We start from the raw sequence: 20487 nt of genomic DNA, 5'->3' as shown, positions 1-20487 counted from the left end.
GGAGACCAACGTCTGTGATTTGCCTGACCTTCAGGACACTCAGGGTGGACGCGGTACGGCGAAGAGAGGTCGCAGTCGGACTAGACAGGACGATGGTCTGGGTACAGTGTCTTCTGAGGATGAGCCTAGAGAGGAGGGTCAGAACACTAGTGATTTGATTGAGGATGATGAGTCTGATTGGGAGGTTTAGTGTATGCTGCAGTCGCAGGGATGACCTGCCTAGCCACGGAGTCTACAGTCAGAGTATAACGAAGAGGGTGCGGATTTTTACTAAGTAAACAAGCAGGCATCTGTGATACATGCATAGATAGTTCTTGAAGGTGAACAGAAAAGTCACGTAGGGATTGAAAGGAATGAAATTATGGGTTTGAAGCCTTCTCTAGATTGATCAAGCTCGAGTGTGTGTATTTTCAAAGTGGATATGATGTATCCTTACTGCAAAGCAAGCATCCTCGCATCTTCCACGACTGTTCTAATAATCTTCTTGATCTCTACTTTCCACGCACTCTCCCTCCATTTCTCATAGTGACCGAATTCTTCTGCTCCGGCTGTCACTCCTCCCCTTCCTTTGACACTCCCAGTCGTACTGATATTGTCCACAACATCACCTAGCGTCTCATGACCTTCTCCAATCAATTTCTGAATCTCCCTCGGTGACAAATGGACTTTCTTCTTCGACGATGAGAGTAAATTCTGATAATGCCCTGATATACTTATCAAAGCGTCGGTGGCACGTCTCAATTTGTCGCTCGTGGGCAGCTTGGCGATCTCATAGGCTGATTTGAATTTCTCGAGAGTCTCGGATGATTCGAGGAGTTTGTAGAAGAGGTCGTCGTAGCTGGGCGGGTCGGGGAGGAAGTTGTCCCCACGCAAGAGGGAGAATGTTAGAATGCTGGTTAGGGGGAGGATGATGTTTGATTGGAGGTCGGTGAGGCGGGCTGATTGGATTAGGTCGGTGGAGTAGGTGGTCATGAAGCGGAGGAGGGAGATGAGGGAGAGCCAGATGTAGGACCAGTGGTGGGTGAGGCGGTTGCGGTTGCTGGACAGTTGTGTGAGGATTGCGTGGAGGATGGTGAGGGTTGTAGAGTAGAGGGGTATATTGAGGCGTTTTCGAAGGTTGTGGCTTAGAGTATCGGTGAGGATGTCGAGGACGACGCAGGTTGGTGGTCGTGGTGTTGTGAGGTATGGGAGGTGTGGTGGACGTTGGCGAGCGAGTCGAACGGTGATTTTGAGATCGGTCGAGGAAAGGCGTTTAGCAAGGACGGAGTCTTCGACGAGTAAGCGGATGGTGAAGAGGGTCATGAGTGAATAGTGCTGAACTCTGGTAGACCTGAATGCATGGTGACATAGATAAGATGATACACTGAGGAAAGCAGCTAGTCGTGATTCTAGATCATCATCCTTGTCTGTGGCTATCAGTAGTGAAGCGAAAACGTTGTTGGCTTGAACGAAGCAGTATACGGTCAGGAAGATCACAGCATTGGCTGGAGGCAGATCGTTGAAGAGAACCTTGGCCTCGTCTTCGGTCGGAGGTATTGGTTTCTTTGCTTCAGGAGTCAGGGCTCGGAGGCCGACATAAGAGAGGGTTGAGCCAAGAGACCACTGTACTGGTGTATCGTCTTGAATGGCAACATAGGCGTCTCTGATATCTCCACAGGTATTGGCGAAGCCTTCGACCAGTTTGGCCATGATGTCCTCGTTGATAAAGTCCTCCATACGGTTCTGGTATACATTATGTGTTTCGAATTTGTTGAAATTTGCCAACAAGCCAAGCAGACACAGGGCAGCAGGGGCTGACTCAGGCACTGTCTGCACATACTTCATCAAGCCGTGGAAGAAGTCCTGATGGATGAAATATGTGACCAAACTGGTCTGGTATGAGCCGGCAACGGCAGCTATTGCGCAATCGATGGCTTTCCTCCGTAAGGAGGCGGATGTGCTCTTATTGATGATTGTGTCAAGACCATTGACGATATCGGTCATAACGTTGTCCACATCCTCTAGACCTGCGACTACCTCAATAATATCGGTGCTTGGATTTGCATACTTCTTGGCAAGAACTGCTGCCAGGAACGAGGTGAGATTGTCCAAAGCATGTCCATTTTGTGGCTCCTTGTTTGAATTAATCTCTAATATCGACCTTTTGATGAAGTTCCTGGTCTGATTCTGAATATGAAGCAGATCATCAGCTGTCAGTGGCTCGAGTATGTCGTAGAATTTCTGTTTTGCAGGTTTGAGCAGAAAGAACTCCCTCCAGAAGCCTTCTGGCTGAATGTGATCCTCTTCTGCATCAGGCAGGTGTAATGCTAGGAGATTAGCATAGAGCTGTACTATTTTAGGCTGGAATGATTCATGAATGTCTCTAGTCAAAGGTGAGGTGACATCCATGAATTGTAGAGTGTTGGTGAGCGGTTGCGAAAGGACAGCGCGACTAGCACGGTGGGAGATAAAATTGTCATAAGTTGAGATTCTTGATGGGAGGCATCTTGGCACAGATTCTGATAGACAGCTAGTTCTAATCAACTACAGTAAGAATCCAGTAAGAGTACTCTATAACTCCTTCGCAGTCGTTAAGAGTTAATCATGGGTCATATTGACAGGTTACAAGACACAAGGAGGAACGGAATCTACGTGTGAGGTCGGAGTAAAACAACATTTCGGCATCAGCACTTGTATCCAATTTTATCACTACATATAGCACAATATTGACATAGTCGTAGATAATCCGATGTATATATGTGGGCTTATTCACTGCGTGAAGCATAAGGATTGGGAATCACATAACACGTTAGCGAATTGTGAAGATGGTGCTGTGAAAGATAAACAGGTGCAAGAACTCGGTATATCTGCCTTAGACATCAGAGCACGAGCACAGGATGACAGCCAATTAGAATCTGTTTTCAAAGAGCTGCTGCCTCAGGCCAAAAAGCACTAGTACTCTATCCGCTGACCAATCCGGTGTATTTCAAACGTCATATGGTGGCTATTGCTCGAGGAGTTCCATTTGCTCAAGTGTTTCACAGAATCCCATCACAAGACTCAACGACGCAATAGATCTAGGACACCATGGCGACGAATCACCTCCTGCCGTCGACGGCATCAGCAGCGATATTCTTTAGAGCATTGACAGCAGCCTCGGCAGCTCGAACATGTCCACATGCAGCGAGGAACTTTTCCTCGTCCGTCTTTCGCAAGGCGGCTTCGAAGAGAGAACTATATACAGCGCCAGCATATCGCCCTCACTCTATGCCCGACTTTCCCATGCCACCACGAAATGATGGGATACCAGACACATCGATAGCTGGACCCAAGCCACAACTGAACGACACCCGAAGGCCCGATCAAAATGTTATGCAAGAGGCTGCAAGCATAAGCCTGCCAGAAAGAGAGGCGCAGAAATCCAAGCCTGTGCCAGAACAAAGATCAGAAACAGTCGCCTCAAGTACGGTCAGCACGACTAAGAAACCACGAAAGAAATTGAGGCCAAGGAAAGCCGCGATGAATATATCAGCCGATGCGCTCGAGCACTTACGGGAACTATTAGAACAAGACAAGAAAATGATTCGAGTCGGCGTAAAGAACCGTGGCTGCTCGGGTCTCGCCTACCATTTAGAATACGTGGATAAAGCAAATGCCTTCGACGAGATTGTCGAACAGGATGGCGTCAAGGTTTTGATAGATTCCAAGGCACTGTTCAGCATTATTGGTAGTGAAATGGACTGGCAAGAGGACAAGCTGAGCGCACGCTTTGTCTTCAAAAATCCCAACATAACGGAGCAATGTGGTTGTGGTGAGTCCTTTAGCGTATCATGACCAGGTGCGAGGTCAATTCGAAGATCAGTCGAGGCGTTCAAGCGAGTTATTTTTACGATACATACAGCCAATGATACTTTGGTCAAATGAACATCAATATACCCCCTTCTCATAGTCAATCACTCTGACGCCCTCGTGTTTGTCTCCAGCACTCTCTGCAAATGCTCTGTGGACTGGATCGCCATTCACATAGTAATTGCGATCTTCCTTCGACTTGAATTCCACTACGAAGCCATGCGTGAAACCACCCTGTGGCTGATCAGCTTTGCGGGTGTAGCCAAAACCAGAAGGAACGAACCTGAGCGCCTTCCGGACTATTATCAACACCACCAGAAGACGAGACTATGTATGGCTGATCATTTCTCGGATGTATACACTTCTCTTTCAAATTGAGCATGTCATCGCAGAACTGCCCAGGTCAGCATGTGCTACGATGTGAATCCTAAGCATGTACTTGTTTCTTCTCCTGCTCGCTCAACGACGATTTGAGCTTGAAAAGCACAATGTGAACAATCGACATTTTGGTTCAAATCTAGCCAAGTAACGAATCGTTGTACTGAGCCGTTTCGTCCATTGAGAGGCGAGGCACGCGAGGATCTTTCCCGCAAACTCAATTTCAACGCGTACCGCTCCACTGCACCCTTCAACCGCCTCGGACAGAGGGGCAGGCATATCCCCGCTCACAAACAAACATGGGCAACACGCAGTGGCCGAGACTCGCACTCTTGGTTTGGCTCGAAGCAACCGGATTGTTGTATGTGTTGTTGGGTGATATGTTGATGAATTCGTGATCAATCTCGGTCCTTATTATTACACTGAGCTCTGTCTATAGCCGTTGCGCCTCTGGCTGCCTACTATCGAACAGCACAAACTGCAATTGACTCCAAGGGCGAAGTACAAGCACACAACTCTACTTCCAATCGATCACCTCAACCATGACGAGCCATAGCCACGACAATGGCGTTGCTCACTCGCACGATTCTGCTGCAGCAAATCACGGTCATACCCACGAGATCTACAACGGACCAGGATCTTACCTTAACCGCGAACCCCCAATCGTAGAAGACCGCGATTTCAATGATCGCGCCTTCACAATCGGTATCGGCGGTCCTGTCGGCTCTGGCAAAACAGCTCTGATGCTCGAGCTATGTCTAGCCCTCCGCAATGAGTACAACATCGCAGCCGTAACGAACGACATATTCACACGCGAAGACGCTGAGTTCCTTACAAAGCATGGCGCCCTGACACCTGAGCGGATAGTAGCAATCGAAACAGGCGGGTGCCCACATGCGGCAGTCAGAGAAGACATCAGTGCGAACTTGCTGGCGTTACAGGGATTACAGGCCAAGTTCACCACAGATCTATTACTCATTGAGAGTGGAGGTGACAATCTGGCAGCGAACTACAGCAGAGAATTAGCAGACTTCATCGTCTATGTCATTGACGTAGCTGGAGGAGATAAGGTGCCGAGAAAAGGAGGTCCAGGAATCACAGGGTCTGACCTGCTTGTGATAAACAAGTGTGATCTGGCGCATGCTGTGGGTGCAGATGTTGATATGATGGAGATCGAAGCGAAGAAGATAAGAGAGGGTGGCCCGGTGGTAAGAGCAGTGATCAAGAATGGTATCGGCGTGAAAGAGACAGTAGATTTGATCTTGAGTGCCTGGAAGACAACCGAGGGTCACTGGATTAGCAGAAAGAGATGGCAGAAGACTGGTCAGAGGGGTAGTGGTGAGCAGCCGAAGAGTACCAAGTTAATGTACAAGAGGAAGACTGAGGGCTAGACACGAGTTGAGCCGAGATTGCTCTGTAGGAAATCGATATGTCGTCTTAACATACTGTCGACGTTTTTTCGGCGCTGCAGTCAGGGAGGATTGACTTGATCGATTGCCTGGGTCTACATGTAATTCCTCATCGGGCTCTCCGGGGACATGCTCACTTCGCTCTCAATGTGGCCAGTCACAGGCACTGTTTTTGATCACCTGCCTCAGGCCGCCAAACGCTTGTTAGTCCCCTGATCAGCTGTTTCAAGCCGGCCAATCACAAGCGACCTAACTCTCATAGCACAATGACACGGTTCAAGCTCTCCATCAGCCCATTACGTTGCACATTGTGAAAACCAACGACGACGAGAATCAATGGCGCAGCTGCTCTTGTGTCCATTCAAGCTTGAGCGCCAGTGGGATGTTCATGCGACCTGGACTTGGAGCACGCTGAGATGAAGACGATGCCGGAGTGACTGACATTGCGGTTGCCCTTCTCGTTGTCGCAGAGATACTTGCAGAGGCACTACGGAGACTGCTTGCTTCTTGGCTCTGAAGGGCGACCACAGCACTATCGGTAAGTTGCCAGCGGACTTGTAGCATTCCAGCCCAGACAGTTGGTCGCTCAGTTGTTGCCGCAGGACTAACTTTTATCATGCTGCGAGTATAGCCTGCGGAAGGGGTTCGATGTTCAATATTGAGGTTCAAAGATATTAGTCAGAATTTTGTCGATGATACTGCTACGGAAAATGGTATTGCCTACTGATGTTGGTCTCCTGGTGGACCCGATAAGTTGATACCCACAGAGCAATGGTCTAGCTAAGGGTGGAGCATTACAAGTAACAGACTCACGTTAGGCAACACCACGCATTGCTTTCCGTCAGGTTGAATACAAGAGCATCAGTTCCGACTAGTGAGCTTGCGCTGAACCTTGGTATGGGCAAGCGCCAAGACTGTCATATTTGTTGCAAGCAGCAGAGAATGAGATCACATAATGATTCAGGTCACCCTGCTCGAAAAAATCCCCCTGCCAGAAACGATTGCCGCCATACATTGTGATATCAATGCAGGACGAAGGTAGACGAAATAGAGTCGTCAGTGCTGGTGGTGACTCTATTTTGTTTTCAGCTGCTGACACGGACCACATGAGCATGGTCACTGGATGATCGATGTCGAACATCGCATGCGTTTCCGCTTTCGGGTCATTGATCTAGGGTCAGTTCTACCCCGTGAAGTCAAGACGTTTGCACATGCTCACAAGATCCACAACCGTCAACAAAGGAAGGTTGCGATGGAGGTGCTATATTATGGACAGCTGATAATCTGGGCCATGAAACTGATGTTCAGGGTTTGTGTGGACTCTGTTTGCGGCTGCAAACGTCTTGAGATGTCGAGTAATCACAGATGGGAGACCTATGGCCCTGAAACGAAGGGAGATGTTTTACTGCTAACCAGCACTACGATCTTGTAATGCGACAGTTACTACGAAGGAGACTTCCTGGATATGAGCGAAAGACCTTCGTCTCTCAACCAACAAGCAATGTCGCAGCCTGCACGAGTTCCAGGTCGCATATTTGCAACACCACGCCATGAACAGCTCAAATATACACCTCTAGCCTCGCATGATAACCAGTCCCCGGAGACAAAAATGTCCTTCAATTCGGCGTTATCGAGGACGAAATCAACGAGATGGAGTCTAATCTATGTGTTGTGTTTCGTCCCGTTGCTGTGTGCTTTATCCGTGTGCCTTGTTTTAGCAATACGCAACGCTGATAAAGCAGCACGAGGCTATCCACCACTAGAGCCTTTAATGATAAACAACGACACAGTGCATCCTATATCATATCTCGTCGAGCTTGCGAATGCTCAATTTTCGTCCCTACAAAGTCGTCAATCCAGAACGCTGACGATGGCGATAGACGAGTACCAACGTCGATATTCGATTGCCCCTCCTCCACATTTCGACAGATGGTACGAGTTTGCTACACAACGTGGTACGGAGTTGATAGATGAGTTCGACGAGATAGCCAGTTCGTTGAACCTTTTCTGAGGTATGGAACCACAACTCATTCGGCGACGAGCACGCGAGATTCTGGGTCATGACAATTCATTGATGGGTGCATCGACACGAAAAGGCCAGGTCCGTATCATTGGAGATGGACAGGACGAATTCCAGGCCGTAGCGACTCGAGAAATGCTATCAAAGTTCTCCGAATGGCTACCTGACATGGATCTTGCCTTCAATGTGAACGATGAGCCTCGAGTGCTTGTTCCGCACAAAGACGTAGGACGACTTCTTTCAGCGGCTGCTCTATCCAAGAACTCTGTACGGGCAACAAAAAATGCATTCAGTGAGCCACACGACCTTGAAGACGAGACAAGCTTCGAGTCAGCGTCAGACAGTCCTTTCAATCGACTTGACCACCAACAGACTTTTACTCATGCGCGAATGTCTTGTCCGCCAAGTAGCCCGGCAAGAAGCCTTGGTCTGAACCCCGAAGAAGCGGAGCTCGGGTTGAAGGTTGGAGGCTTGACCTTTGTCGAAAATATCGCAACGTTCTCGGATATATGCCTATCTCCATCTGTACGTAAGGTCATCGGGCTCTTCAACAAGCCCAACGTTTTTTCTGTCTCGCACGACCTATTGCCTGTCTTCTCGCCGTCTAAGTTGTCTACCTTCCACGATACCCTCTATCCCTCACCATACTACTATGCCGGAAAGACCAAATATGACATGTCGGACTCGGTTCAATGGAACAAAAAAGCCCCAAAGCTGTACTGGCGAGGCGCGACTAGTAGTGGGTACAGCGAAGGCGGTACATGGCGCTCCTTGCTCCGACAGTCTATACTAGCCAAATTACGACCTGACGGAGAGACCCGTATTCTCGTCCATGAGAATACCGACTTTGATGGCAGCGTGCCACGATGGAAGGCTCAATTGACCAGTCGAGAAACGGTTGCACGTCGCTACGACACCAAAATTCACGGAAATAAAGCAGTGTGCACCTGAGGACTGCGCAGAGATGCGCGATTTCTTTGGCTCAAACGCCCTGGCCCCACAAAAGGAAGCCTGGACCAACCGATATCTTCTAGACATGGACGGTAATGCTCTCAGTGGTCGATTCTACACACTCTTAGAGAGTCTGAGCCTGCCGCTCAAAGTCGCCTACTATCGTGAGTGGCACATGTCTAGAATTATACCTTGGAAACATTTTGTACCATTGACAGCTACAACGGATGAGTACGATGAGATCTTACGATTCTTTGAAGAAGAGGACGATGGTCGCAGAACTGCTGAAAGACTAGCAATTGAAGGGCATGAGTGGGTCAAGAATGTTGCTCGAAAAGAAGACATGGAAGTATACATGTTTCGACTTCTACTTGAGTAAGTGCAATCACTCCCAAAAGCCGACGAACATGGTTTACTGATGGCGTAAAGGTATGCAAGAGTCATCGACGATGATCGTCTGCATCTCGGCTTCAAGCAGTAAATTGCGTTATGCGGCTACTTTCCCTACAAAATTTCCAAGAACTTGCAAAACCATGCCGACATGAACGCGGGCCAGCTTTGCGGTCGGTCGAATAGTATATAACGAAGTACTTGTTTATCTACATATAGACTTACGGAAGGACAAGTCTCTTCCTGAGCTATATATATCGTGGTCATGCAGGTGCTCAAATCTGCACAGATTTCATCTCAATACTAGAGCTGGCAATGATGGTTGTGTAGGTCGTTGCAAGCCTGAGCCTTTCTGTCTCGGTAGCCTAGTGGCAAGCTTCATTACGGAGTAGTGGTGCCTGCCTTTTCTTGGAACACCTCCATAAGTTTTCAGGCAGTCGCAGGCTCTGGCCAATCAGAAAATGCTTAACATTCCTCCCTCATCCGGAAGTTCTTCATCTTCGACCATAAGAAATGGAGTATAAAAGTACTGGTAAATCGTTATTCACTCTATGGTTTTGATGTGGGACAGAGCACAGCAAATTATCAAAGGAAATGGAAGTTCACCCTCAAGCCTGTAGCGATGGCTCAACAGCCGTCGAAATTGCGAAACAGCCAACCTCGTTCCCCAATCTACCTGCCGAAATTCAACTAATGATATACGCATTACTCATAGAAAGCAAGGGTACAGTCACCATCTATGCCAACCATGCCATCGGAAAGAACGTCAGCAGGACAACTCTATGCCTGCTACACATCAATCGATTGATCCGCAACGATGTCGAGGACTTCTTCTACACAAACCAGGAGTTCACATTCAGAAGTCTCAGTGCTGTACGCAACTTCGTTAACGACGTCGGAGCACGACGAATAGCCATGGTCCGGAAAATCACCATCGATGAATGGCTAGGCTCGCGATTCTACACTCAGTACGACAGTGACGTCCAGGAAATGCTGAGAAAATTCTCCGGCCTGGAACAGATAACAATCGAGCAGTCGAGTATACATTACGGTCGAAACGTGAACGACTCTGCTTTTGTCGTGACGCAGAACCCTCGTAATCACTCCGAGCGCTATCGCTTCGGCGCAAGCGGTTACTTGGTAGTGGGAACCTGGGAGAGCTTTCTGCGCGGTAAAGCATACGTGCCGGAAACATTAGAGCCGCGGTGGCCTCGACGTCGGACCCTTGTGCTAGTCGGCCCCAGTAGCACACTTTGTGCGGCAGAAGTTGAAGCTGAGGCTAGAAAGAATGGGTGGGGAAAACCAATATTCGACGCTGGAAGCCTCATTACCTTGCCTACGATTGACGAAGTGAGAGCGAAGGTAGCAAAGCACCCAGAAGAACTTGTAAGTGCCAAGGCTCGAGAACAGAGGAAGGCGAAACAACGCAAGGCTCGAGCAATGCGCGGCTAGGAGGTCGCGGAAGTGACTGGGTGTATGTACCAGGGAGACAAAGTTGCAAAAGACAGCACCTCGGATTGCGATGGACGTCAACAAGGGGTATAGGATATGTACATTAGGGCGCCCTAAGTCAGTATTTATGGACAAAGTTCATTAATTCATTCTCGACAGACGTCTGGAAGCTTGCCGATAGTGCTTCCTCAATCGCTTCAGATAATGTACACACCAGATCATCTAAACTTGCTGTAAATGACTCCGATAATCAGCAAAACCAATACGGTTATGATGGCAATTGTAATTATCCGATTGGTAGCCATCCTCGCATAAGTCAGCAGGGGATTCCTCTTTTCATAAAATTGTACTTACCTCCTAGCCATTCCTCTTAACGTCTTGACACTGCGATCGACATAACCCTCGCTCTGTTGTAAGTTTTGGTGGGTATGCTCAATCACATTTCTCTGCTGGTGCAGATCAGCGAGCGTACTGGCTCCTATAGCCTCCGTCTCAAGCGCCACACGTTGGCTGTCTCGTAATCTCTGTGATGAACGTCCCAGACGATCGGTTCCGGACAGTAGTTGTTGACGTTGTTCGAGGGCTGCATCGCGCGAGTCCGGGTCGTCTGTGTATCGGTCTCCAAATAGTGCTTTCCTGTCTGAGGACTGTTGGGCAATGGTCTTAAGCCTGCGAGATAAGGTGTCTATATCTGTCTGAGCATTACGATATTTCTGGTTCGCCTTTGAGCGAGTTGAGGTCGGAATGTTGGCTTTCTCGAGGTTCATCTGGTCGAGCTGTAAGGACGACGTTAGTGTTGCCCTTGTCCCAGATTTGACTCTCTGACTCTCGTTGCAACCTCCGTGTAGGCGTACTTACCAACTCCTTTGCTTCGTCCAGCGCTCTCTCTGCACCTCGAAGCGCAGATTTGCGCTCTTCACCGGCTAATTCTTCCACTTGGTCGAGCTTCTGATTGAGGTCTGCCTGGACCAATTTGAGTTCGGCTTCATAATTGCTGAACAACTCCGAGCCGGCATCTGTGTCTAAGTGATTTGCCATGTCTGAGCGTGGATTCTGTCAAGGGATCGCCTGCGCAATAACAGTCTGCGACGTGGTAGGTGAAGGAACGAAAGCTCGCCGTTAACGGTCTGAGGATGAGGGGACTGCGCGAAGATCTGGCGGGTATTGAGATGCCGATATCTACTTGTTCTGTGTTTCCTGATGTTCCCCGGTGTACATGTAACTTGAGCTCGCGTGGTTGCTCTTTCTATCACAGTGCAAACGCAGATGCTGGAGGAAAGTGAGTTGACAGACTACAAACCCGGCAGTGGCACTCGAGCCATGTGATCCGGCGCGCTAGCGTGCCTGCTTTACTGGTACGCCAAAAGCAGCCACTTCCAGACGCGTTCCTGTCTGCATATTACTGGGACTACAATTTCATGGTACTGGTACAGAGTTCAACTCTGGAGCCCAAATGTGCTCGAATAATTAACGCGTATTTCTTTGTTTGTAAAATATCTGCTCTATCACTAGTCGGTCTACGACTCAAAAGCGTGGCTGCTGGCCCTTCGCTGCAGCCATGGCGAAGAACATGGTGAAGAACATGGCGAACATATCAAGGCCAAGAACGTAGTCCGTTGAGGAACATTCGATCCGTCAGACTCATCCACTGTACACAGTGCTGGAAGAACCTCATGAAAGTCCTCCAAAAATGGGCAAGAGAATCGCTATTGTGGGGAGTGACTGCTCCGGTATAGCTGCTCTTTGGGCATTGAGCCATACAGACCACAAAGTCCATATCTTCGAGAAGGCCGGTCGATTTGGAGGCCACACCCATACCAGCACCATCAATATAACCAATGGGCCTAGTACCTCAATCGACGTCGGATTTATGACAATGTATAGACATTCATATTGTGAGTTCGACCTGACTGTTGCAGCGCCAGTAAGCGTTCTAACAAGAGCAGCCAACTTCATTCGCTTTCTGCACCATGTCGGAGTCCCTACCCAACAAACTGAAATCTCTTTTGCTGTGAGCAGGGATAACTGCGGTCCCCGATGGGTGTCCAGCTGTTTCGAGACCATGAACAGGAAGAATCACAATTTCCCAGACACATGTACGTGGACCCTACTCTTCGAAAGATTCCGTTTCTGGTGCTTTGTCAAAGATCTGATTACTGGCGAGGCCGAGAACCACAAAAACACTGCCGAAACAGCCAATGGAAGGCTAGCCCTGAAGTACCAGCACGTAAGCATCGGCAACTACCTGGATAGCGAACACTATTCGCCATCCTTTAAATATGATTACCTGATTCCCCTACTCTGGAGCATGGCCCCTGACAGAGCTCTGATGGACTTTCCAGTCACGTCGCTGGTCAAATATCTGTGGAACCACGAGTTGTACCGTGATGACGAGCCAGACTGGGTGACGATACCGGGAGGTGCCGCACAATTTATCCGTGCTGTGACAGAAGATCACCCAGACGACTGTAAGCATACAGCGACCGAGATTACGGAAGTGGTGCCTGAGGTGGACGGCAAGGTCTTGCTTCGGACAAAAACTGAAGAGTTTCTTTTCGACCATGTTATCCTGGCAGTGCAGGCAGACCGAGCCTTGGACCTGCTTGGAGATTCCGCGACGCCACAAGAAAGGGAGATCCTCGAGTGTTTTCGAACAACTCAAAGTATTGCCGTGCTTCATGCTGATACTTCGTTATTGCCCAAGCAACCGACTGTCTGTACTATTTCCAATCATGACGATGAAACGCCGTTGCCACGCCAGGAGGTTCACAGCACGTCCAAAATGTGTTTAACGTACTGCTTGAATAGACTGCAACAGATCCCAGAGGAGCACTTTGACCCGCTCCTTCTGACAGTCAATCCAATTCACCCACCTTGTCCAGACTTGATTCGGAGGATCGATGAATACTCTCATCCAGTGTATGACGCTCAAACGGTAAAGGCACAGAAATTGTTGCACAACATCCAGAATAAGCGAGGGATCAGCTATTGCGGTGCATGGACGAGACATGGTTTGCACGAGGAATGCTTCGACAGTGGGCTAAGAGTCGCCCAGGACCACTTTGGGGCGATGTTGCCTTTTGAATTTGTCGATTGGTGGTCTCTTCCAACCAAGAGGCCGCCTGCAAACCCGTGGGAATGTTTCACCCGATTTTGGCTGTTCCTCATGTGGTTCTGCACATCATTGTGGGGTTTCCTGACCGCTACTATGGGTTTGGTTCTGAAAAAGCGGCGGACAAGGACGAAAGGGTCGTGAAAAGTTTGGGTTCAGGACGCACCGATCTCCAGAGCTGCGACGTGGCGCATCAGTGTCGTGCTACCTTCTTCTTCTTCAGCACTGACAGTAATCTCAGTGGTAGGTCGAGCCTTATTGAGACCATCGAGAAGCATACAGGCTTTGCAAATGCTCTGACTAGACAAATAGCCACATTTGTCGCATCGACCCATGACCTGCTTCACGACTTTCTTACGTGCTGGCTTCTTCTTATCGTGTATCGAACTCCCACCCTTTACCTGCAATGTTTCCTGAACCAAGGAATTACCGTTGGCTGGTAGAACGATTTCTGTCTCACGATATTGTGCGGCTTCTTCCACAGCCAAACGCTTCTCCAGCACTGCCATCTCACCACCACTGGATCTGCCATTCGTCGATCCACATCCTGTGGCTGCCTCTTCATTGTCGCCAGAGCAGGCAACAGCAGTACTAAGCTCAGGCGGTACCAAGGCGGCCATGTCTTCACCACTTTTGACGATATGAAGAATACTGCTCGGGCGTATCTTCTCCAAGTCCTTGATCAACGCTCTAGCGCTGCCACGAAAGGCCTCGGGGCTGTATATGCACTCGGTACTGAAGTAATCGAGCTTCTTGTGGTAGGCATACAGGACGATTTCTTTCTCATAAGCATACTTGAGTGGCTTGCTCCGCTTGATATCGCTTGCAGCGCTGGACGTGACGATAGAAGTAGCACGAGCGAGTCGTGGCAAATCACCTCTCAGCAAGTTCATCATCACAGTTTCAGCGATATCGTCTGCATTATGACCTGTGACGACGTGCTTGATACCTAGCTTGGCAGCACCTCGGTCGAGTGCCTGTCGTCTGAACACGCCACAATACGTGCAATTGCCCTTCTTGCCAATCTGAGCAACGACCTGATCCATGGTCCAGCCATACAACTCATCGTAGCCCACTATCTCCAGTGGCATGTCATATTGCACTGCGTTTCTCTTCACTGTTTCCAGGCTATCGTCTCTGTATCCTTTGATGCCCTCGTCAATGGAGAGCAAGCATAAATCCAATCCATAATCATGACGCTCGTTGAGTGTCTTCAGTATAGACGCGAGGACAGTCGAATCCTTGCCACCGGAAGCACCGATGGCTATGCGTTCACCTCGTTGAAAGAGTTTACTGCCAACGATGGTTTCGTGCGTCTCACGTTCGAAGATCGCTAGGAAACATGGCTTACAGATTTTCGACAAGTTTTTGGGTCTCACGATTACAGCGCGACCAGTCTGGCAACTCTCACATAGAACTGGCGGCATTCCCTTTCTTAATCCGTGCGATTCAGCAGTAGTAGCCTTGAATAGTAATCAGCGAAATAGTCCAATTCTGCTTTGCCTTCATAGAATATTTGTGGCGAGTTGTCTGTATCTGACGCGTAATTATCGTGTAAATTATTACCGGGAACGTTCACCCAGTGTCTTTCAGCCTGGAATAAATCTACGCATCTCTTGTAAACCCAGGCTTCAGGTACTACCAAAATCTGCGGATGTATTCCAGCCTACAGCCAGAGCTGAGAGGTGCTCAAAGAATCTTGCGGTCAATCTCGTACCGATCACCTCCCACATCGCGCCTCGTCGTTCGATCCTTCAACAGTTATACGCGATTACAAGCCAAATCGAATCCAGCTTCAAGCCCTGACAACACTCAAGGCACATCGAAAGGATGGCCTTCGTGGATTCCTAGAGGTCCATGGTTTCCCAAGCCTGAGCAAGAGAACGCACCTGTCGCAAACGATGGAAAGTCTGCTCGGGGGAGGTACTGGCCGGCCCTGTCTGAGCAAGAACTGCAAGCCATCGCAGCATTGCAGCAGGATAACAAGCCTGCTGACAGCAAGCCACCGGCAGGGTTTACATGGATCGAACATGTGAAAGACCTTCCCACTCACTTGAAAGACCGCTCCGAGAAACCTCAAGATCGACTTTCAAATCAAGACCTTTATCCATTTTTCTATTCCGAAAACCCTCAGCATCATATGCACCATGAGCCAGTTCCTATGGTAGAGATCGCTCATCAATGGGCATATTCACCCAAGCAACCTTCGAAAGATGTGAGTGACGACGATAGTAAACCGCAAGAGTCCAAACATCATGGTTCATGGCAGAAGAGGCGTAGGAGAGCCCACGAACAAAAGCTGGCTCCAAAGAAAGAGGGTGTTCCCAAATGGTTTTATAGCAGCAATATCGTCCTCTCCGAACCTAGAGCTAATGCGACCGTCGATGCAATTACCACAACCCAGCCAGCAGATGGGATCTCTACTTCCGATGTAACGAGCCTAGACCAACCTCAAGAGCAAGTTCAGAAGCCCGTTCAAGAATCTACAAAGGCTGAAACTGACGAGAAGAAACGTTCTTTGGCCAAAGGCAGAGAGCCTCCTCCACGTCCCGACAGTCCAAAGCCCACGCCTATTGTTCCCACATCCTATATAACGAACACAAAATCGTTATCTAACGATCGCTACTTCATTGAGGCCGCTCAGTACGAAGAGCTCGTAAACACTTTCAAGGGACGCTTCTCGTCTCCAGCGAAGTCTTCCAAGGACCGCAACAAAGCCTTCGCCATGAATCACCTCACCATATTACACGGCGCACCTGATTCCGAACTATTACTTAATGCTCTTGTCCTTGATCTATGCAGTACTGTCGGAGCTGATCGTGTCCGCCTAGACGCACAGGACATCTCGGAGCTTATGGCTGGGGCCGAAGTTGACCCAGAGATCAAGGAGTCTGGGGGCCGTCTGAGCTTCAGATTGTATAAAGATCTATATGGTTCTTCCGATACTCAGGACTTCATGTTCCCGCGACGTGAAGACGAGGATGGCGACGAGGAGGATGACGATGGAGATTCAGGGCCTCCAAGCATCGAAATACCTATCGGCTCTTTCGTATCAGCCTCAGGTCGAAAAGGACCATTTGCTGGCATATTTGAATCACTAGATCGTATGGGTGGACCTATGCGAAATCGCAATCGATCCATGGGCGATGGGCCACAATTCATGAAATTGGATACGGACCAGAGAGCAGGTGGCATGTTCGACTCGATAGTACAGTCTATACTCTCCTCAAGTACACAAGCACAGAAGATGAGAGAGCCCCAGAAAAAAAGAAACGATACCGACGATCAGCAGCAAAAGCACCAACCTGAAGAGGAAGATCTCTCTACTCAAAGACCACTTGTCGTCCATTTCGAGAACTATAGGCTACTTCAGCAACACCAGATGGCCGAAGCTTTCATGGGCGAGTTGTTGATTGCTGCCGACAAACGAAGAGCCCAAGGCCAGCCTATCATGATTATCGGTACCGACTCGTTAAGATCCGACTTCCACAAATCGAGCTCACCTCGCAGTATCCTCGATGTACAGGAAAACAAATCCTATGGTGTTTCGACCGCGATCATATTGACACCTGTCTTTCCTACGCGAGAGGCCGAAGTAGCTCTGAGTGGTGAGGACCGCAAAGCTCGCATAAGGACCGTGAATGCTCGACATCTACACCAAGTGCTTAAGAGCAGAGGCGTCCTTCTACATGGACTAGAAGATGGTTTCTGGAATACAGACTTTAGACAAGAAATGGGTGAACGTGACTTTGAGGCCTTGTCAGGGCAGTATTGGCCTTTCGTCCAGGTTCAAAGGATAGCTGCACTTATCGCTGGCATGCAATCTGCCACGCCTATCGAAGACGCCTGTCAGATTCTGATAGCAAGTGATGAGAGCAAGGTCGCATGGGCACAACGCAATCAGCCAGATATTGTAAGGCAGGAACAGAAAGAAGCAGAGAAGGAACGAGAAAGACAAGACAGCAAACCCGCTCGACGTTTTCGCTTTTCTACGACTCGACACGAGAAGAAGTTGCTAAGTGGCGTGGTAGAGCCAAACAAGATATCGACTACTTTTAGTGATATTCATATACCTGCTGACACAGTTGAAGCTTTAAAGATGCTCACTACACTTTCCCTGCAACGACCGGAAGCATTCAGCTATGGTGTTCTCAAGTCTGATCGTATACCTGGTCTGCTACTCTACGGCCCACCAGGAACTGGTAAGACTCTAGCTGCAAAAGCTGTCGCAAAGGAATCTGGCGCCACCATGCTGGAAGTTTCCGCTGCAGATCTGAACGACATGTATGTTGGCGAAGGTGAGAAGAATGTACAAGCCCTCTTCTCACTCGCTCGAAAACTCAGTCCTTGCGTCGTCTTCCTCGACGAAGCGGACGCCATGTTCTCAGCTCGTTCAACGGGCAAGCGAGCGTCACATCGCGAAATCCTCAATCAGTTCCTGAAAGAATGGGACGGCATGTCCAACGATAGCGGTAGCGCTTTCCTGATGGTGGCCACGAATCGACCAATGGATCTCGACGATGCAGTCCTTCGTCGTCTTCCTCGCCGCTTGCTCGTGGACCTACCAACCGAACAGGACAGACTGAAGATCCTGCAAATCCACCTCCGAAACGAGGAGCTCGATAGCAACGTTGACCTCGCAGATCTTGCCAAGAAAACACCTTTCTACTCCGGCTCTGACCTGAAAAACGTCGCCGTCGCAGCAGCTCTCAACGCAGTTCGCGAAGAAAACGAAGCCGCTGCGACATTCCGTGCAGCCCAAGCATCGAAACCCGAAGACGAGCAGGAAGAATACAAATATCCCGAGAAGAGAGTGTTGACAGCCAACCATTTCGAAAAGGCACTTGAGGAGATTGGAGCTAGTATCAGTCAAGATATGAGCAGTTTGAGGGAGATCAAGAAGTTTGATGAGCAGTATGGTGATAGAAAGGGCAGGAAGAGGAAGGCGCCGAAGTGGGGGTTTAAGAGTGCAAAGGAGGCGGATCAGGTGCTTGATACTGTCAAGGTTAGGAATTAGAGATAAGATAATGAAATGCATAGCGATTGTGAAGTATAGAGATTTGTGTCTTGTCCATTCTCTTGCTTCTCTAAGCGACCACTGGTTGTCGTGTCCTTTTTGCTTCATGATACTGATGAAAGCGATCGTGGAGCTGATGCAGTCATCGTACTTTCCCAGGATCAGCTTGTGCTGGAAATAATCAACCACTTCTTTCCAGGCATATAGCTGCGTATGTATATCATTATTATTGAAATTCTTACCAGCGCACTCCCCGGGGCTGGTGAAGCAGTTGAGACGCAGAATCGCGATCATGATTCCGATGACAACCGGATCCAGTGAAGTGATTCTCTGACCTTCACTCCATCAAGTGGCTGCCTGTCCAAGCACAACCCTTATCTTCTCAATAGCCCACGGCAAGATCTCCCTCAAATGCACATCACCCGAGCCTGGTCCAATGTGTACACCATGTCTCGCCGCAACATCTCTATCCACTCGACCATCATCAATAGCCTGCTGCCTTGAGGCTTCTGAACCATCCCCGTCTCCACCATCAAAAAGCCACGCATGGTCCCGTGCATAATTCGGCCACACCACATCCTCCACATATCCCGGCGGATCAGCCCAGAACCCCTCAAGCGTGACATATCCAGTCCGTTTCGTCCTTCGCTCAATCGTCTTCTGCCGTGAACTCGGCAAGAACAGCTTTAAATCAAGTAGTGGGTCTAGAATTTCGTAGAGTTCTTTTTCCTGACTTCCATGCTTGGAGTTTGGATCCGGGTATAGCAAGAAGCCATCGAGGATACATACGTTAACTGTCGCCGTTCCATTAATAGCGCCAGCACCAGAATCCAATCCCATATTCAATGTATCAACCCACTCTCTCACCCTCCCCTGATACTCCCGCACCTCCCCTTCATCAACACCACTCTCCCCAACCGTATTCTGATCCTCCTTACTCGCGAAATCATCCGGCCCAACTCCACACCGCTTAACATGCCCCAATACCCGTTTCAACAACGGTAAGTCGATACTCTCGACACAATCCCAGTCGTCGAGTTCGCGCTCGCCGTGTTCTGCTGATGTGAAGGTGTCCCGGGGGATCAATTTGTCGGTTTTGTAGAAATCGTCTTCGTGGAGGATGAAGAGGCGGAGAGGACTAGTACGATTGGAGGAGCCCGGGTTGATGTTGAAGATTTGGCGGAGGAGGCGGGCGAGGGTGGTTTTGCCGGAGGAGGATGGACCGGACAGGCCTATGATGAATGTGGTTTTGGAGGAGGTAGATGTAGATGGTGGTGATTTGGGTAGGGCGTGAGGTGGCATGGTTTTATTGTGTCGATATATGAGTGAATCTATCGTAACTGAATAAGTTTTAGGAGTTGGTCAGGCATCTCGTTTTTGTAGGTTGTTGAGTCATTCCGAAAGTCATGTTTAGTAGTTTGCAAGCATCGTGCTTGAGCAGTCGAATAAAATGAGATAGAGACCACTGATATCACGATGTGAGTAAATTTAATTTCACGAGTATGATCATATTCTAGCTTAGGAATTCATGGTTGGTCGATCGTTCCTGCCACTTCAGCGACAATAAAGGGAGAGCTTGACAGCAGGCTTGAATGAAGATCAACGGGTCTTTAAGTACCAGATTCTTGATGCACAATTTTAGAAGCTTCACCACACAGCCACATACAGCAGAGAGGTTGTAGAATTACCAAATCACGATCTGAGATGTCTAAAATGAGTATCTATTAGATTGAACAGGTTGCATGAGGATTAAGGTAGATAGATAGATATCATCAGTCAAGTGAGTACACGAGCATCGCGCCCTCGTGCCAGCCTGACCATTTCTTCATGCGTTCAAAAATCCCAGTGCTATGCAGGAAATCCAGGTTAAACATAAACATGAACAATATATAATACAAGATTTTCCTCCCATGTTCTCCTACTCCAATCA

General features: G+C 48.9%; 11 protein-coding genes across 11 annotated transcripts; 7 read left to right on the top strand and 4 right to left on the bottom strand.

The window, feature by feature from the left end:
• Positions 1–432: 432 nt before the first annotated feature.
• Positions 433–2388, bottom strand: LTR64_000399 (uncharacterized protein; the record flags this gene model as incomplete). Its single annotated transcript, XM_064894784.1, has 1 exon — positions 433–2388. The coding sequence occupies one exon, from the start codon at positions 2386–2388 to the stop codon at positions 433–435; it is 1956 nt and encodes a 651-aa protein (XP_064757471.1).
• A 678-nt stretch (positions 2389–3066) lies between these two features.
• Positions 3067–4206, top strand: ISA1 (Iron-sulfur assembly protein 1; the record flags this gene model as incomplete). Its single annotated transcript, XM_064894783.1, has 2 exons — positions 3067–3790; positions 3929–4206. 2 exons carry the CDS (start codon positions 3067–3069, stop codon positions 4204–4206), a joined length of 1002 nt encoding a protein of 333 aa, XP_064757470.1.
• A 542-nt stretch (positions 4207–4748) lies between these two features.
• LTR64_000397 (uncharacterized protein) lies at positions 4749–5597 on the top strand (the record flags this gene model as incomplete). Its single annotated transcript, XM_064894782.1, has 1 exon — positions 4749–5597. The coding sequence occupies one exon, from the start codon at positions 4749–4751 to the stop codon at positions 5595–5597; it is 849 nt and encodes a 282-aa protein (XP_064757469.1).
• Positions 5598–7485: 1888 nt separating this feature from the next.
• LTR64_000396 (uncharacterized protein) lies at positions 7486–8586 on the top strand (the record flags this gene model as incomplete). Its single annotated transcript, XM_064894781.1, has 2 exons — positions 7486–7570; positions 7628–8586. 2 exons carry the CDS (start codon positions 7486–7488, stop codon positions 8584–8586), a joined length of 1044 nt encoding a protein of 347 aa, XP_064757468.1.
• A 13-nt stretch (positions 8587–8599) lies between these two features.
• On the top strand, positions 8600–9067 carry LTR64_000395 (uncharacterized protein; the record flags this gene model as incomplete). Its single annotated transcript, XM_064894780.1, has 2 exons — positions 8600–8961; positions 9016–9067. 2 exons carry the CDS (start codon positions 8600–8602, stop codon positions 9065–9067), a joined length of 414 nt encoding a protein of 137 aa, XP_064757467.1.
• A 422-nt stretch (positions 9068–9489) lies between these two features.
• Positions 9490–10428, top strand: LTR64_000394 (uncharacterized protein; the record flags this gene model as incomplete). Its single annotated transcript, XM_064894779.1, has 2 exons — positions 9490–9508; positions 9548–10428. 2 exons carry the CDS (start codon positions 9490–9492, stop codon positions 10426–10428), a joined length of 900 nt encoding a protein of 299 aa, XP_064757466.1.
• Positions 10429–10646: 218 nt separating this feature from the next.
• vti1 (t-SNARE VTI1) lies at positions 10647–11466 on the bottom strand (the record flags this gene model as incomplete). Its single annotated transcript, XM_064894778.1, has 3 exons — positions 10647–10659; positions 10783–11204; positions 11287–11466. 3 exons carry the CDS (start codon positions 11464–11466, stop codon positions 10647–10649), a joined length of 615 nt encoding a protein of 204 aa, XP_064757465.1.
• A 1024-nt stretch (positions 11467–12490) lies between these two features.
• On the top strand, positions 12491–13684 carry LTR64_000392 (uncharacterized protein; the record flags this gene model as incomplete). Its single annotated transcript, XM_064894777.1, has 2 exons — positions 12491–12524; positions 12576–13684. 2 exons carry the CDS (start codon positions 12491–12493, stop codon positions 13682–13684), a joined length of 1143 nt encoding a protein of 380 aa, XP_064757464.1.
• An 11-nt stretch (positions 13685–13695) lies between these two features.
• On the bottom strand, positions 13696–14967 carry CTU1 (cytosolic thiouridylase subunit Ctu1; the record flags this gene model as incomplete). Its single annotated transcript, XM_064894776.1, has 1 exon — positions 13696–14967. One exon carries the CDS (start codon positions 14965–14967, stop codon positions 13696–13698), a length of 1272 nt encoding a protein of 423 aa, XP_064757463.1.
• Positions 14968–15194: 227 nt separating this feature from the next.
• On the top strand, positions 15195–18557 carry LTR64_000390 (uncharacterized protein; the record flags this gene model as incomplete). Its single annotated transcript, XM_064894775.1, has 1 exon — positions 15195–18557. One exon carries the CDS (start codon positions 15195–15197, stop codon positions 18555–18557), a length of 3363 nt encoding a protein of 1120 aa, XP_064757462.1.
• Positions 18558–18902: 345 nt separating this feature from the next.
• On the bottom strand, positions 18903–19859 carry NRK1 (ribosylnicotinamide kinase; the record flags this gene model as incomplete). The annotated part of the gene is made up of 2 exons (XM_064894774.1): positions 18903–19286; positions 19347–19859. The coding sequence occupies 2 exons, from the start codon at positions 19857–19859 to the stop codon at positions 18903–18905; spliced, it is 897 nt and encodes a 298-aa protein (XP_064757461.1).
• Positions 19860–20487: the final 628 nt, after the last annotated feature.

Source organism: Lithohypha guttulata (assembly GCF_036872675.1).
Source record: "Lithohypha guttulata strain CCFEE 5908 chromosome Unknown scaffold_1, whole genome shotgun sequence".
NCBI lineage: Eukaryota > Fungi > Ascomycota > Eurotiomycetes > Chaetothyriales > Trichomeriaceae > Lithohypha > Lithohypha guttulata.
Note: the sequence above shows the minus strand (reverse complement) of the source record. Positions and strands in the feature narration are given on the sequence as shown.